This window comes from Puntigrus tetrazona, chromosome 4 (genome assembly GCF_018831695.1).
Source record: "Puntigrus tetrazona isolate hp1 chromosome 4, ASM1883169v1, whole genome shotgun sequence".
Taxonomy (NCBI): Eukaryota; Metazoa; Chordata; class Actinopteri; order Cypriniformes; family Cyprinidae; genus Puntigrus; species Puntigrus tetrazona.
This window is the reverse complement of record NC_056702.1, coordinates 1,503,820-1,520,424: the sequence shown is the minus strand read 5'-3', so window position 1 is coordinate 1,520,424 and position 16,605 is coordinate 1,503,820. Positions and strand designations below refer to the sequence as shown.

The window sequence follows — 16,605 nt, the reverse complement described above, 5'->3', positions numbered from 1 at the left end:
TATGGTTTTGAAAAAGACAAAAATTATTAACACTTGACGATTCTCACAATATCCACAATTAACATGATGAACTACACTTCAGATATTCACTAAAAACCATCGGTCCAACTTTTCTGCATTTAAAAAAGTAAGCCTTTTCCATATGGTCAAATAAAGTCACTGTATCTTATAACTGCTCTCGCAATATTGACTGCTCTGATATGGCCATGTAAACAAAGACTAGCATTTGTTAACCTCATTTGCTTGTCCCTTCACCTCATTTAACTCTTTTTCAGCAGTGATTTTTCAAGATCACTCCATGTCAGGCTTTGCTCTTAAGAACACACCGCAAGAGGATTATATGCTAATTAACCATCACCCAAAGCTATTTTCTTCCTGTGGGCTCTGGCAAACGAAAGTATTTATAGGTCACTGAAGGTTGTTTAGTCCTGTGAGCCTTCTCATGGTTCCTCGTGTTCTGAAGAGACCGTCAATTTTTGATTAGAAACACATAGATTATCTCATGATTCGGGGCTGGGAAAGGTTTTTGGGTTCTTTTCCGGTAATTTGTGATTGAAATGTTTAGCGTACAAAGAGTGACATTGCACCCTACAGGTGATAATATTCACATAGATTCCTAAAAGGACATAACCAGCAGGAAGATTTAAAAAAAACCTTATTCAGACAAATCTCACACAGACTGCCCTTGCAGCAAAAAGAGGAGGATGTTGTAGGCCAGATAAACAGTGCTCCTTCAAGTAGCAGCATGAGAAAGAAATTTTCAAAAACATTGCCATTATGGGAGATGTCTCTCTTTCAAAAAAAAAAAAAGAAAATTAAAAAAAAATACAAACAATGGGTTATGGGTACAGCCAAAACAAACTACTTCACTAAACAATGACCATCAAGCAAACAAGTCTTTCTTCTTTACTAAAATAGGGATTTGCCTTGCAATTTTTTTAATTTTTTGTCATACCAGAGATAACTTTCTTGTCTGAATATTATTAAAAAGCATGTAGTCCTTACATAGAGTGTGGTGTGTTTTGGCACAGTTTTGTTTCATCATAAAAGTTTCCTTGTCCTTGGGTTTCAGCAATGGCCATTGGTCCATTATAAGGTCAGTTGTAGTGGTTTAAAGCAGCAAGAATCCTACACAGTATGCATTACACCAGCAGGGCTTTTCCAGACAGCATAAAATACACGGGAATGTTTCAGTGAATGTCATCCAAGAAGTCATAATCATTTAGGGATCCTCATGTTCCAGTGTAATAATGTGTGTTACAGGAAAGGCAATGCATTTGGACAACTGTGTGGGCCATTTCCCAACAGCATCCTTGGAAAATGGAGTTCCTGTGTTCAGCTTTTATCCTGTTTTTCCACAGAGGGCCATATCGAAGTGGGACGTAATCAGAGATTGAAAAAGGTGTGTTGTATCCTTGGTGGTCTGCAGTTCTGTTTCGAATCTGAGCCGTTTCTCTGTTTCACAACCTCTAATCCAATACAAGTATATCAGGTCATGAACAGAGTCGTCCACCACAAAAAAAATGTTTAAAAGTGCCTTTATCCAACAAACCGTGAAGCATTAAAAAGCAATAAAACAATTTTTTATACTGTTCTTTTTATAGCCTCATTATAATACGATTTCATGCTAATAAAGCTTTATGTTCGGACCTTGGAGGACGAAGTATTGGCACTTCATTCGATGTAGTAATGGGTTTGGACCCCATCCTGGCTTATCCTGCAAGTTTTATATGCTGCTACAAAGGTAAATATGATACGTAGGTGGTATATTTTTCATTCTTGTGGACACTTGGATGACTTGTTCAATCAGAGGTGACCTGGGTTATGCATAACAAAAGATAAGCCTGAACAACCGCCCAGCCGCAACTGCCTTGCCTTTTAAAATGCTCTACAAATGAACGCAAAGGCTGCCTATATGCTTTGCTGACAAACGTGTTGTCATGGGTGTATCATATTTAATGTGAAGGAGTACAAAACATGTTAATTTTTTGTAGAGGCCAACACATTTTGTGTCAGTCATTGCATATCACATATCTTACTGAAATCTCTTGACCTTAGTGTCTAGCAACTGAGCAAGTCTCTTTATATAAACGTACAGCGGGAAAATACAGCAGGCCTTTTTTTAGCCGTAGCGCACCGGCGAAATGCTTATCTCCTAAGATGAGTCTGACAAGAGGGAAACCCTCTTAAGGGGGAGATTACGTGTTCAAATCCCAGCTCTGTACGTATGCACATCGTCTTAAGGCAGCTTTACCTCTGTGTAAGACTACAGTGTCATTAGCGACGGCCCATTTTGTTTACATGCTGCTCTTATGCGTGCTGCTTTGCTCGTTAAGGTGGTCAAGTTGCTACTGATCATGGCAGATGATCGAAAAGAGACTAAAAGTGCAGTAAGCTTATTTCTGGTGGTTTCTGGTAGGCTGGGCAGGGTTTCAGAAAAGATGGCTACTGGCATGGATAGTGGGAGGAGTCTTTGCTCCACCATTTGCTGAGAAGCTTCTTCAGGGCTACTGAGCTATAATTTTCATTATTTCATCAAAGTTAATACTTGGTTGCTGTCGTTCCTGCTTTATTGCGGCTATGTTGGAATGCGCTAAAGGCAATTTCTAAAATGATGTTAAACTCTTTCAGGAGGCCATCTAGAATCAAAATACTGCCCAGATTGTGGAACACTAAACAGTCACTTTTTGGTTATTCTAGGACTGACTCTCTGCATTTTTAAACCACTAACAGGAGTGCTTAGAAAAATATATATTTCTTAGGTATTTCATGCAGTTTTGATACACATATACTGTATGTTTAAACGTTCCGTACAAAATACAACAACATCCCAACTGTGATTTGTTTTCCCAGACACAAAGAGGATATACTGGCAGCCCGTTTCAGTAGAAAAACTGGTTTTCATGAACAATACTGAAGTTAATATGATATTGAGTGATCTATGTTTTCCATTGCAACTGTTCCCAAGGTCTAGGTCTAGTGGAGTGACATGTCCTCTGACTCTGATACGTGAGCAAGGCACAATTTAGCATGCAATGCTCCTGTAGCTTAATGGCATTGCATGTTAACGCAAGTATTTTTACTTTTTTTTTTTCGATTTTTCCTTGCAAAAAAATTAAATAAATAACACGTATATTTATACCGTATACATAGACATGTATAAACTATATGCATTCCATATAACTTAAGTAATAATTTATATATTTACAGCCCCACCAGGGAACATAAAAAAGTCACTGTAGTGTTTTTCACGTCCTGCGGTGTTTGCGCGAAAGTGCACAGACGCACGAGGTGTCTATACGTATCCAGCGCCATCCCACCGATGATGCATCCTGAGTGAGAGCACGCACAAAAGTCTGCGAGGTTTTGCACTGCGAGTTCCAGTGCTTCTCGTCAATGCCCCGACAGCTGCCTTTCTGGGACTTGCCGGTGTCACATCTCGTCTCGTAAAAGTACTGCTTGATGTTCGTGCGTCCTGCATTGACAGACCCCAAAATCTTGACCACCTGCCCCTTAATGTCCACAGCTGTGGTCCTGTCCGTTACCCACAGGCTGATGCTGTCACACACTGAAAACTCGCCCCTGTAACTCTTGTGCTCGGTGTTGCGTTTTTGCCGCGTCTTGTTGGTGCCACTGCCGTCCTGGCTGCTGACGAAGTCGTCCATGAGGTAGAGCGGTGGCGGTTGCAGAGGAGGTCGGTCGCTGAGAAGCACGCGAGGCGAGTTATAACGTTTGTGCTGACGCAGAAGCTCTGTGGAGATGTCTGTCACGGGCCGGTCACTGACGTTTTCCTTGTAGTCGGTTACTGCGGGTGGGTTTAAGGTGGATGAAGGGAGCACATCACCCTGCTTCTGTCGGCTACGGCTGATGTCGGCCTGAAGGAGCTTTATGATAAGTGTGTTGATGGGGTCCTGGGTGGGCCGCTGCTTGTCCATCGTAGAGGCTGAGATACCATAGAGGTACGCGAGAAACATCACGTACAGCAAGATGGACATCACTAGATTCACCTGTAAGATCTGTGGAGAAATAGAACACGAGTTTATAAGCATGGTAGCAAGAAAAAGCAATCAATTTGTTTTTGTTATTGCTCTGTGACATAACTGAATTCTCGTGAAGTTCATTGTTGCATGACAATAAGTGGTGGCACTTCTCCAGCATATCTGCATGCCATCGAGGCACACAGTTAATGGGTGTGTGGTAAAAGATGGCCTGCAGTGGCATGCACGAGTGTGTTTGCAGGGCCTCCCTTTTGGCATGTTTATTTGAGCGCCTGGCACATTCATTAGGCACTGTATATGCTCTGTTTATGACGGATCCCAATAGCATGAAATAGAGACCCCAAAGTGCAAAAGCAGAGTCTGGAAAATCATTATTAGGAGAATTATTAGACTACATTGTAGTGGTATAAGAGGTTACATAAAGGTTATTTAAATTAAATTCAAGAAAGTATATTTGTATATTTTCACCTGTATAACTTTTATGTCTGTGCTTAAATGTTTTCCCATGCAATTATAATTAATAAGGACTACAGCTTTTCAAGAACCAATTACATTTTGATCTGTTCTTCACACTCTTAAAACATACAGTAAACTTTTATGAGAATTTCATGATACTTTATAGTTCATTTGGGTCATGTTCTTGATTTCTCCAGTAACATTCTTTTCTGTTCACTACTGAAATACCATGAAAGACACTTAAAGATTTTATTATTTTTGCAAATAGTTTTTTATAATAGTAATAAACATGAACAAATACTGTAAAAAATGTAATGCTAACTGCACAAAAAAAAATTGAGATACCTAAATGGTATCTAAATTAACTGCTTTAAAGTAAAAAATAATATTCAATATCAGTAAAACTACATTTTATGGGTTAAATTGTAGAAATACTAATTGCAAGACTCTACTTTTTATAGCGTGTAAATTGTTTCTATTTCTATTTCATTTTATGTCTCACAAAAAAAAAAGAAAAGATTTTGGGTACACTACTGTATTCTTTTAACACAATATTTCCTTTTTTCACATTGCTTCAAGTGAGAAGTTTTATCCTCTGTGAGCTGTTGGTGATATTTAGTGCAGATTTTCATGCTATATAAGGTAAGAGTTGTGGCCTACCATAATCGTGTGTGGTTATTTTAATACTAACAATTACAGTTAACAGCCTTTCAATTTTCTTTTCAACAGCGTGCAAGCGGCAGGCCTCACTTGGCAGTTATCAGATACGTCACTTTCCTGGTATGACAAGGATACCAATTCTTTTTAATAACTTGTAACTAGGCATCAGCAAAAGTGCACATTCCATCTCAGGTCTACCTGAATGACCAGACGCTGACTTTTAGATCAACGTCTCCATTGTGTGTTCTGAGATCACCTGAAATCAAACTGATTTAAGGAGAAAATGTGAGCCACAGAGGCCACTGTAAAAATCTTAACATCAAACCGGGAGCGGTCAAATAGTAAGTGACGTTAAACTAGACTACAGTGCAAAGTACAGGAACTGAAGACTAATGATGACACTGATGCACAAAGACAGACGTGTTGCAGGGAGTCAAGGGTTACAGCTGCTACATCAAAGGACCATTTGGCATTAGTGTCTGATGAAAATTAATATCCAGTGTGCTTGCTAATCTTTACACTGCCCCGGGTGTTTTTAAATCTTTTCAGAACCACATGCCTTTGCCTTCGAAGAACTGCAGGGTTTGGGAGGTCTTGGCGTGGTGGTCGATGGTGTCATGGGATGCTTTACTTGGCTTGTTACATAAACGATTGGTTTTAAATTAGACTCTGTTGACGAAAACAAACACAAAAGACATCTTGTTCTGTAGGAATGTTTGATCTTTTATCATTTGACACTGAGTTCAGATTAGTTCACCTGGATTTTACAGAAAATTATCTCATTTGTCATTGATGTCACAAGTTTGTCTACGCATACTTTCAACACTGACCTTTGTTGTTTAAGAGACTAAAATCTCGGAATCTGTAAGGGGCAGACAAATGAGGGAGTGTGAATCAGACCCAAGGCGCTTGGAGGAGACTGTTAATCACTCTGTCCTCATTAACGGTCCATAAGCATCCCCTAATTTTGCTTTTTGGCAGGGGTGATGCCTGCAATTACACGTTGGTGCTTCAAAAGAGGAGCGGCACGACAAAGTCACCTTACAGGCAGCGGCGTAGAAAATTACTGAGTTTTATTGCCTGTACTGATTCATTTTTCTGCCTGTGCAGTTGCCGAGTTCACAACAACCACAATACTGAAGTCGTGACTGAAAGACAGTACTAAATATATATTCTGTAGTAAAGAATTTAGCAGGGGAATCAGCTTAATTCCAAGGTGTGCTAATAAGCTAAATTTGATAAACCAAATCGAATTTACATTTGCAGGGTGCGTTTAGCAAGACACAACGGGATGACATTTTCACTAATTTCTCAGCCACTAAATCAACTGAGAATCAAAAATACCTGCAATTAAACACTTTTTATGATTGTTTGTTATAAAACACACTTTATTCTACCATAATGGCCTCTTAAAAATTTAAACATGTGATAACACTATGCGAACACACACACAATTGATGTGAAAGGTTTAAATGGACCTGAATAAAATTACTGAAATGAATGGCAAAGCGAAATAAAAAGTACCAAAAAATCCTATAAAAATGAGTGAAATATAATACATTAAATTAATTTACATTGTAAAATATTGTTAAAAAATTGTAAAAAAAAAAACAACAAAACAAAACAATAACAACAATAAATTCTGTCATTTTTATTGCCACGTAAGCAGCACCAAATGGGTTAAAAAACATAGCATAAAAACATAAAACTGCCTGAAACCTAAATTTTGCTGAGTTATGTGACTATCCCAGAGGGCCTGTGAGAATGAATGTGAATTGATTACGATTTTGTTGTAATGTTTATATGCATTTGCAGTGAACTACTTCGAATTGTGTAACGTTCCCATGTGCACTTTAATTGAGAACAGAAAACATTGATTTGAAATGCTTCGTCTTTGTTGACACAATTTGTGTCTCATACCCCATGAATGCATAGCCTCTGGGAAACGAACGTCAATTACTCTGATCATTTGGGCTCATTCAGGTGAATGCGGGGTGGAAATTTACTTGGAGCTCCAGACCAGGGTTGAACAGATAATCTTTTTCATCCTCTTAAGCGCGATCAAATGCTTGGCTATGTTTGTATACGTCCAGTAAGCTTTTAAAAGGGTTCTTCTACATTAAGCTGCAAAAATTGTCTACAATGAGCAACTCGGTCAGAATAAAGTCTACTTGCTTCTCTTGAAGCGTAATTTATAGCACAACAAATGATGTGATAGAAGCACATACACTTGAATCTGTTTCGACCGTGTTTGAATAGATAATCCTTCGCATCCTCTTAACTGCTCTCAAATACTTAGCTGTGTTTCTTCATGTGCTACAAACATTGTCGAAGACCTTCTAGGAAGCACAGCTAATGCGATCCCTTACTAAACTAACAAGAGTTTAAGGTCTGATCCATGCAGAGGGCCTTTGCGGACACTTTTTTATTGAATTTTTGTTTAAAAACTCTAAAATGCTGACATATTTCTTCATGTGCCTTGCTCTGTCATGTTGCATACATGCAGGAAGTTCACGTCTCACAGGAGCACAGATGTGCATTCATGTCTCTTCCTGGATGAACAGCAGCTTTAACGTTTGTCTTCAGGAAGGTGCCAAAAAGAGGTTTGGTAGGGGGAGATTCTTCTAACATCACAAATGACTGCAGCTCAGCCTGAGACACTGACCCAAGGGCTTCCCCATTGCATGTAAAAAGTTCCAGTATGTTAATTTCCAAGTGCTCATAATTTCATTCAGTGTAAATCTCCATGTTAGCTGTTCATGAGCATTCAGCTTTAGCTAGCTAACTACTACAAATTTTAAAGTTTTTTTCTAGTAACAGACAAAAAAGTGACATTTAAAAAATCTTTATGCAGCTGTTTACAGCATTCAACAATGGCTCCAAAAAGACAAAAAAGCACCCGAGAACTAGACCTTGTGTCTTGTACGTTATATTCCAACTTTTCTAAACAACAGCTTTGTGTGAGGAACTAACCAAAATTTAAGCTGTTTGAAAAACTGCTCCAGTAGGGAAAGAGAATCAAGAGTTGCAGCAAATGAAAAGGTTTTGAATGAATTTTGTTAAATATTCCACATAAAGTGGATGACTTCAGAAGACTCTTGGTCTACGTTTTATGGTGCTTTATATAAACTGTTGCGTGCAAGGATTCAGGAATTCTGCATGGAAAAAAACACCATGAGTTTACAATGACATTTTCCTTTTTGTAAAAAAAAGAGCAAAAAGCATGTTCTGCCAGCACTTTCCCATAGTAACATTACTATTGTGTTGCCAAGTGCTCCAATACTAGTAAATACTTGTTGTTGACATGTGCTCCAATACTAGTAAACTTTGTGTAATTCTATTTTTTTCAGAACAACTAAGTAGAATACCAATATATTTAAAGCTGTTTGTCTTTTTGTTGGATATGATTAATGTACAACAACAGACATTATATAATTTTATATAATTCTGATAAAATAATATACTTATTGATACAGTGAGTTCAAAAGAATATTTAAAATGGGTTACAACATTGTTCATTATAAACAATAGAAACAAAGCAAAAGCCAAAAAGTCTTCAAAGACAACATAATGTAGGCTAAGCTATACATTTTTTTGAATTTGGTAACATTCCTGTTTTAAAATGCTGTCTGCCCACCAACAGGATAAATCATTCTCTACAAAAACCATTATGTCTGACCCAAATTGAGCATGGCATGAATGGATGGATGACTTTAAGTGGTGAATGATTTCGACCATTTCCCTTGGTGGCAGTTCCACTCTCCACCTCCCAGCTAAACCACACCACCGTTTGTGTGACTGTTTTAAGCACCTGAAATGACACTCTAAGTTCATGTGATTGGCCTAGTCAGCTGATAATGGACTCTAGGTTGCTTTCTTAGGAATGCCCAAATGTGTTGACGTCCTAATTTATTTAAACTAGGTCGGAGAAGAGAAAAGCTGTCTGCATACTTTGAACAATTATGAAAAGTCCAGGACAAGATAAGACTTTTCATGTGGGATTAAGTTTGGAACACAAATCGTGATGATTAGCTGGTGGCTGAGTATAGTACATTCAGCCGTTTTTCCATTTTTGATAATTGTTGTGCAGTGCTGATAGCTGATAGCTGATAGCTGTCGACATGACTGTGGGCTATAAAAAATTATGCAACACATTCAGCTTATTTAGGGTTATCACATTGTATGCCAGGTTTGGATAGATTCAAAAATTGCCCTAGGAGTGGACTGATCTTCAGCGGGATCAGAGGGATATTGTTTTAAAATCACCCTGGGTCCTTTTTTACTCTAGAACTGTTTCTCATCAGCCAAAATGGATGGAAGGCAATAGCTAACAGCCCAACAACATCCTTGACTAAATGCTAAACAAGCAAGCATTGTTTAGGAGCTCACAAGTCCATTGCCTCAGAAGTAAATTACCTCAGAAACTACATCAAGAATTTTTTTTCACTTACACACAAGTGACTCTCACACAAACTGTCCTCCACAATCAGTTTGATCTCAGCAAAAAGGAATTGCTTTTTATATAACCTGAGTCTTGTGACCTTACCAGCTATGGGCCTATACTTGCAGCTGCTTCTCTTTTCATTGTAATATCATTGGATATCAAGTAAATTTTTTAAATAATGACATAATAGTAAACTGCATAGAACAGCACGCTCTGTGAACTTTTATTTCAGGACACGGGAGCATTAGGCGTCAAAATCTGGTCCTTGATCTCCTTTAACTGGTTTAGGTTTCGATGCACAGCTCTGCACTTGCCTCGGGATTAATCCTTATAAACACTTGTGGTTTCCTTAATTTTAGAAATGGCAACCCATAGGTCACTAGAAGTCTGAATACAAATGAGTTTTGTTACATTGCGTTTGCACAGCATACCTATTCTCCCAACAGCAAAGCTTTCCGTCAAACAACTGTGATATATAACAAATAACAATCAATTGCATGCATATTTCTGTTTCGTTTGTTGATTGTACTTGAAGTTCAAACCTACAGAATATCATCATGTTCATGTATGACAGGTGTTAATCTCTCACGGCACTGTGTCAGTGGCCTCGACATTGAGGCTTCTTCACCGCCTACGCACATCATCTTAGACTGGCCAAGGAGGCTTACAACTCCCTGAGCTTTTAACTCCCAGAGGATTGGCCTGAGATTAGCAACAGCCTTCACACCAACCAATGTACCATTTAACACACCGTTCAGTCCGGCACACGTAGATAACACAGATATTGCAGGTGAACGGTCAACATGAACTGGACAGTTTTAGCATTCATTGAGTAATCTACTCAATGGCCAGTTTGTACTGACATATTGACATATTTACAGCAAATGTATATTCCTTTTTAGCTGAATCCAATTTGACGGCTATATGATTATACACAGTGTTGGGAATAATTCATTACAAGTATAAGATTACTTTTTGTAACTAGTAACGCATTTTCTTCTAAATTTACATCTGAATATCTGAGATACGCTTTCAAACAGATAACAAAGTTGTATTTCATTTATTGATTGAGAGCTCTTCTTTCCTTGTTGAGAGAAACTGTAAGGTGCACTGGACTGTGTGAACATGATGGTTATTGTAGTTCTAGACTAAATGTGAACATGCAGTTACTCATCTCACTTGCTCAAAAACAGATTTGGTGTTCTTAAGAATGAATAAAAACAGCAAAATGCAAACCTGCAGTAATTAAATCCGTTAAATAACACAAATATTTAATCTTACTACTGACCTTTGACGGGTCAATTCAATCATACAAAAAACAAAAAAATTACTTTAGTTAAGCATCACATTTGTGTGTGTATGTGTGTTTTTATTTACAGGTGCAGTAATAGTGTTAATAAAAGTGTTATTTCTTTTTTTTTGCCCAGGTGCGTAAAAGCAACGTTCCTGAATGCTGATGATACACTAAATTTGAAAATCCACAACCAGTTTCCTATTCTTAGGGTTATTTACTGTCAGGCTGGGTTTGTGAGAGGAGGAGTGCCATATGTCCAACTACAGAACAGCAAGACAATCAGTCGAGCTTATAGACGCTGATACACTTTGTGTCAGTCACACGGAGTTAGGTTTTAGCTTTGGGAAGATACTGAATCAAAGAGTTCAGATGCACTATGAACTGTTGTTTGAGATCGAAACATGTGTATACACGTCACCGGAGAAATAGAAATAGTATGATGAGAGGAAGAATACAATATAAATATAGGTAAAAGCCACATAGTGGCTGTCCCTAATGCACACAGCTGTCTAGTAATGCACTGGCACATTGAAAGCTTCATACAAAATGACATACTATCTATCTATCTATCTATCAACAGGACATGACACTATGGCCGTACATATTTCTTGTGTGTTTCAGAAGAGCTACCCAAGTTTATGGACTCAGGATGGCTTAGGAGGCAGCATGCCAGTGAAAGAAATCCACCCAGGATTTTCAAAGAAGAGCGTCTAAACCCTAATACTGTCCAATTGCCTCCAGATGTTCCCCTGAAAGATCGAAAAATTAGACCCCCGTCTGGACACTCTCCTTCCCTGACCAGCACCCTGAACTAACTTCCATCTGGATTCATCTCGGGTGGATTCTGAGTGGTTTTGAGATGTAAGACCTGACCTGCAGTGTTTGAAAACCCATCAAGGGGTGGCATTCATTATAATAAAGCAAACATATGCAGATGCAGGCTAACTTCAGCATATGAAATTAGGACAAACATTTCAGCTGTTATGATTAATCAGTGGGTTTTTGCCAAAGATTTTTAGACTATCAGTATAGAAAGCTAGACAAGCCGTGTAAACTATCAGGTCAAAGTACATACACGTGAGCATTGTTTTACTCCAGTCCACATGCAGCGTATTTAGCTTAGCATGTCATGTTTTCAGTGCCTTATGAGTTTCCTGAGTGATCAGTGTAGGGGACGCTTTGCAGCTGTTTGGCAACTTATGTCAGTGCCTGCTTCAGCACACTTCACTCAGTCGGCATGTGTTTTCTGGTAAGTTCTGATTATCGGCCAACACACTGTACAAGTGTAAGTTAAAACTGAAAAAATATGTCACGTTTTGGCAGTCAGTGCCTTCATTTTTATCATTATTAAAGCGTTTATAACAGTAAGTATATATCATTGCAGCTTCCAAAAAAATTAACACTAGAGGCAGTAAAACTCCAGCACCTTTTTATTCCTTTTCACTGTAATTTAGTTTCAATGAATGAAGCATAATTTTCATACAATTTCTTAAAAAATATAATGATTTCAATACATTATTAATATGGTGGGAGATTTGAAAACTAGTGCTTTGAATGTAAGCATCACACATATCTAGCTTCATATCTATGTGTTTTCATATACATTTGTTCGGTAGTTCAAGAGTACAGCGATGTTCTGGAGAGCCGAGGAGCTCTGGTTTGAATCCTGTCTAACTACAGCTTCACAAAACAGTTCAAAGTTTAAATGGCATGGATGCATTAACAAATGGCTTTTTCTATAAGTTTTGCATTTGTTAACACTCGTATTGGTTTAGGGTACGATTTGGTGCAGGGCATTAACTTTTCATGACGTCCCCAGATATTTGAATTCTAAACTGACGCAATACATACCTGAAACAATGTAATAAAACACAGCAATGTATACTTATATGAACGTAATATAAATGTGTCAGGCCTCATGTATTAAACCTGTGTTTAAAATTGTTTGTGTTAAATGTACAGCTTTATTTGTTGGACTTTAACATTATTTAAAGGTTCTTAATTTTTTTCATTTTTACCAAAAATATGACATTATTTGAATGTTTATATTCTAAGAGAGTTACAATGTCCAGTTTTCTTGTCATGATTAAAATATTATTTCAAGGTTCTGAAAACACTCAAAATAAAATGTTATTTGGACTTTTGTTTTTTTAGTTTCTAAGAATGATAAAAAGATCACTTTTCATGTTAAGATTCAAACATTATTTAAAACCTAAAACCTAAAATGTCATTCTCTCAACATTTTGAGAACCTTTAAGGACAAATAACATTATACGGACATCCCTGAGAATGTTGTCATATATCAAATATTTAAAAAGTAGCAAAAGTTGTGAGAATGTTCCCTGTTAGAAAAATAAATTTAATTACAACTTGTAAGTTCTGATTATTAGCCAATGCACAGAACAGTCTAAATTAATAGGACATAAGCAAAAAATATGCATATCAAATTTTGACTGCTAATGCTTTTTTCTGCAAATTGCCCTCCATGGCATCAAAACTATTTATTTTTCTGGTGACTGCCAAAATTTTATGGAAAAATCTCAGTCAGGTGTCTTCATTAAAGCATGGCGCAATTAAAAAAAATCTGACTATTACCGTGAAGTCTGGGAGTCATTAGTGATTAGCCTGGCTTTTATAGAAAAATAAACATAGAACAAGCTCTCTGTTTGACATGGCACAAAACACAACAGTTAGTGTAATTAACACATCTTGGAGTTTGTAACGTGATCATGTTGGTTGTTTCAGTGTAATGTGATAGATGGGTGTTTGGCAGCTGACAGCAGCACTTTGTCAAAGATACAAACTACAAAAGGTGTAGCTACTTCCCATTAAAAAGGCTTGATATTTCTATCACAGCTTCATGTTTAATGCATATTCTTCCTATGGAGGAATGAGTTATTCTTCCATAACTCAAGTATTGTTTTCACGGTAAGAACACACACAAATTAGCTCCTAACTACAATATTCATAATATGGATATTGTGAGGAGTGTGTGGTTATAAAATGGTGACTGTTTGAGAGATCTTCTCAACGAACAGAGAAATTTCTTGGCAATGTTCTCTCAAAGTTAGGAACAAACATTCGTCCAGTATTGTTAATAGAATGTTGTTAAAAGTTATCTGGTCTTAAATGATATGAATTAATGTTCAAATATAGAGAATGTTGAGAATGTTGTTCAGAGAATATTTAAAAGTAACATTCTGACAGTGTTTGCAAAATGGAATGTTCGCATTATCAAGAAAAATGCATTCAAATTTTATGATTTTTCTGAAGCAGTATCTCTTTGGAATAAAGATGGATACTTTACTTAGGATTCTCACTATCAGCAAAACTACAGCCACGTATGAAAATACACAAGTAAATATTTGGAATAGCATTTGCTCTTCTAGCCACTTAGCAAACTGAAATAAAAAGCACAAGTATGAGAGTACCGTGTCACACAACATGAATACTGCGCTGATAAGGTAAACGTGACAGAAAAGAATGGAAACACTATTACAAATTCTGCGCTGTTAAGCTGTGCGGTATTGTTGGTCTATCATTAGCTATAACCATAGGTTTTGTTTTCAATACAATGATCGATAGTGTGCAAAATAAAGAGTAACTAAGAAAATGAAGAGTTACTAAGAAGTGCTTCGTTTCTTTGAGCCTGGCCTTGATAAATGATGTATTTCAGCCTGGCTGCCATCTGTCATTTTGATGATGGGCCTGTCAGTGAAGTGTACTGACAGCTTAGACTTTGTAACCTGTTAGCGAAGTATGCTTTTTGAAATATGAAAACAGCCAGCCTCGTTTATCAAGATGAAAAATATCTGCATGATTTGGCATACATAAAGTATCCTATAATGAGACAATCCATATATGGTCACCATTGTGAATTTCCCACAGTATAAACATAGTGACCAATAAAAAAAGAGACTGAGATAGTCGGGTATGAGTGACCCATGGTAAAGTTGATGAGATCCCCTGATGGCCAGCCAACATTTTTGTTGCTCTCGTTTTTAAAGTGACAAACAGAAAAGTAAGGATGCATTGCAATCTGCGAACATTTACCACTAGTTTTCAGAATCACTACACAGCTGAACTCAAGATACTGTAGAGCCTGGAAGTGCTTCAAAGACACAATAACTGAGAAATCGCACAAATGAATTGGTTATCCTGTTAGCTAGTAGACTAAAACACCTTGTATTGTGTATGAGGTGTGCAGTGTCACTAGACCTAGTTAAGACGGTATACTGCAAACAGATATAATTGCAATTTAAAAAAATTAACTTTACATATATATTTAAAATAACATGTTGTATATTTATTCACATACACTTAATAAAGAAACCTGTAGGCTACTTCAGTTTTCTGTGCAAGTCATCAAACAAACATTTTGACTCATAATCATCAGTAAATTACATTTTTTTTTTTTTTAGCATTAACCCTTTAGCCTCCCAGCCAGTGGATGCCTCATGTCAAATCCTTTATTTGACAGATGCTTGTTTCAGGAGCATGTCTGCACAAGATTTCCCTCACACACACACGCACACAGCACGGAAACATAAGCAGAAGCACACACACGGACAGAGCTATCAAAACACAAGTGGGAGAAAAAAAATGCATGCTACTTCCAGTTGATGAACAAGAAGAGCAATGACTTTAACCCACCTAAAACTTCAAGGGCTTCGACAGCACCGGCATCTCCAGCACAGATTTATGTGGATTATCTATTTTAGGGATTGTCTGCCAATCTCAGCCAGCTCTCGGAGGAAAGACCCAAGAGCAAAGTGTTTCGTCAACACCTAAGCATATTTTAAAGTCTGACATTTAAGTTTAGCAAATTAAGCCTTATCAATTAAAGTCGAGAAACTATTCAAATGAATGCATTTGAATCTTTGATATTCTTAAACATATTTCTATAATTAGAACGGTAAAGTTAAGCTTGAATTAAAAGTTACACATAGTTATATATAGATATAGACACCTTAATTTAGTGTTCGCAAATACAAATAAAAAAAAAAGAATAGTCTTGGCAAGCTATTGTTTTGTGCATAAAGAGAAGAAAACTTTGAAAGGTAAGAAGTGAATTTGCCCGTACTGGTTTTCAGTTCAGCCCGAGGCTCTGAGCAGTTCACATTCTTCCCAAATACACAAACGCGCAGAAAGTTCCTCAGACACGTTATGCAGTATTGCAAAGTGCGCAGTTGGTTGCGCCACAAAATATGTTGTTTTGCGAACAGATCTCCGCTATATGAACTTTTTTTTCAATCGTTAATCGCAGAGAAACCGTCCTGGAGAACAAGCACAAATGCGCAACCGTGCCAAGACCCCTCCAGATTGCCATCGAACTATCTATGGGAGCAGTTCGAACAAACAAACTTTCTAAAGATACATACCGTAATAAAGGTAACCATAGCATCGGTGAGGAAATATTCAGCAGTGCCGACATGAAGGTGATGAGTTTAAAACGAATCCTTTTTGAAAGTTTCCAGATAGAAAGCGCGCGTTGCGTGCTCAGAGTCTTAATGGCGAGTACAGCGCGCAAATCTCTCTCTCTCTCTCTCTCTCTCTCTCTCTCTCTCTCTCTCTCTCTCTCTCTCTTTCTCCTCTTTTATCGCAACAAGCATAATCTTCTACTCTTCTGTGCACATCCAGATGGCTTTTATAGGGTTGTTGCGCTTAGTCCAAAGTGATGCCGTTCTCCTTAGTCAATCATGCATTTCTAAGTCTAATAAGTTTGATTTTTATTAATAACATTAACACGCTTT

At 37.5% G+C, this 16,605-nt stretch overlaps 1 protein-coding gene across 1 annotated transcript; it reads right to left on the bottom strand.

Annotated features, from left to right (window-relative positions):
• Nucleotides 1–784: 784 nt before the first annotated feature.
• ntf3 (neurotrophin 3) lies at nucleotides 785–16,381 on the bottom strand. Its single transcript, XM_043236173.1, has 2 exons — nucleotides 16,234–16,381; nucleotides 785–4,016 (listed from the first exon to the last, which is right to left on the bottom strand). The coding sequence occupies exons 1-2, from the start codon at nucleotides 16,249–16,251 to the stop codon at nucleotides 3,249–3,251; spliced, it is 786 nt and encodes a 261-aa protein (XP_043092108.1). The 5' UTR covers nucleotides 16,252–16,381; the 3' UTR covers nucleotides 785–3,248.
• Between the last annotated feature and the right edge of the window lie 224 nt (nucleotides 16,382–16,605).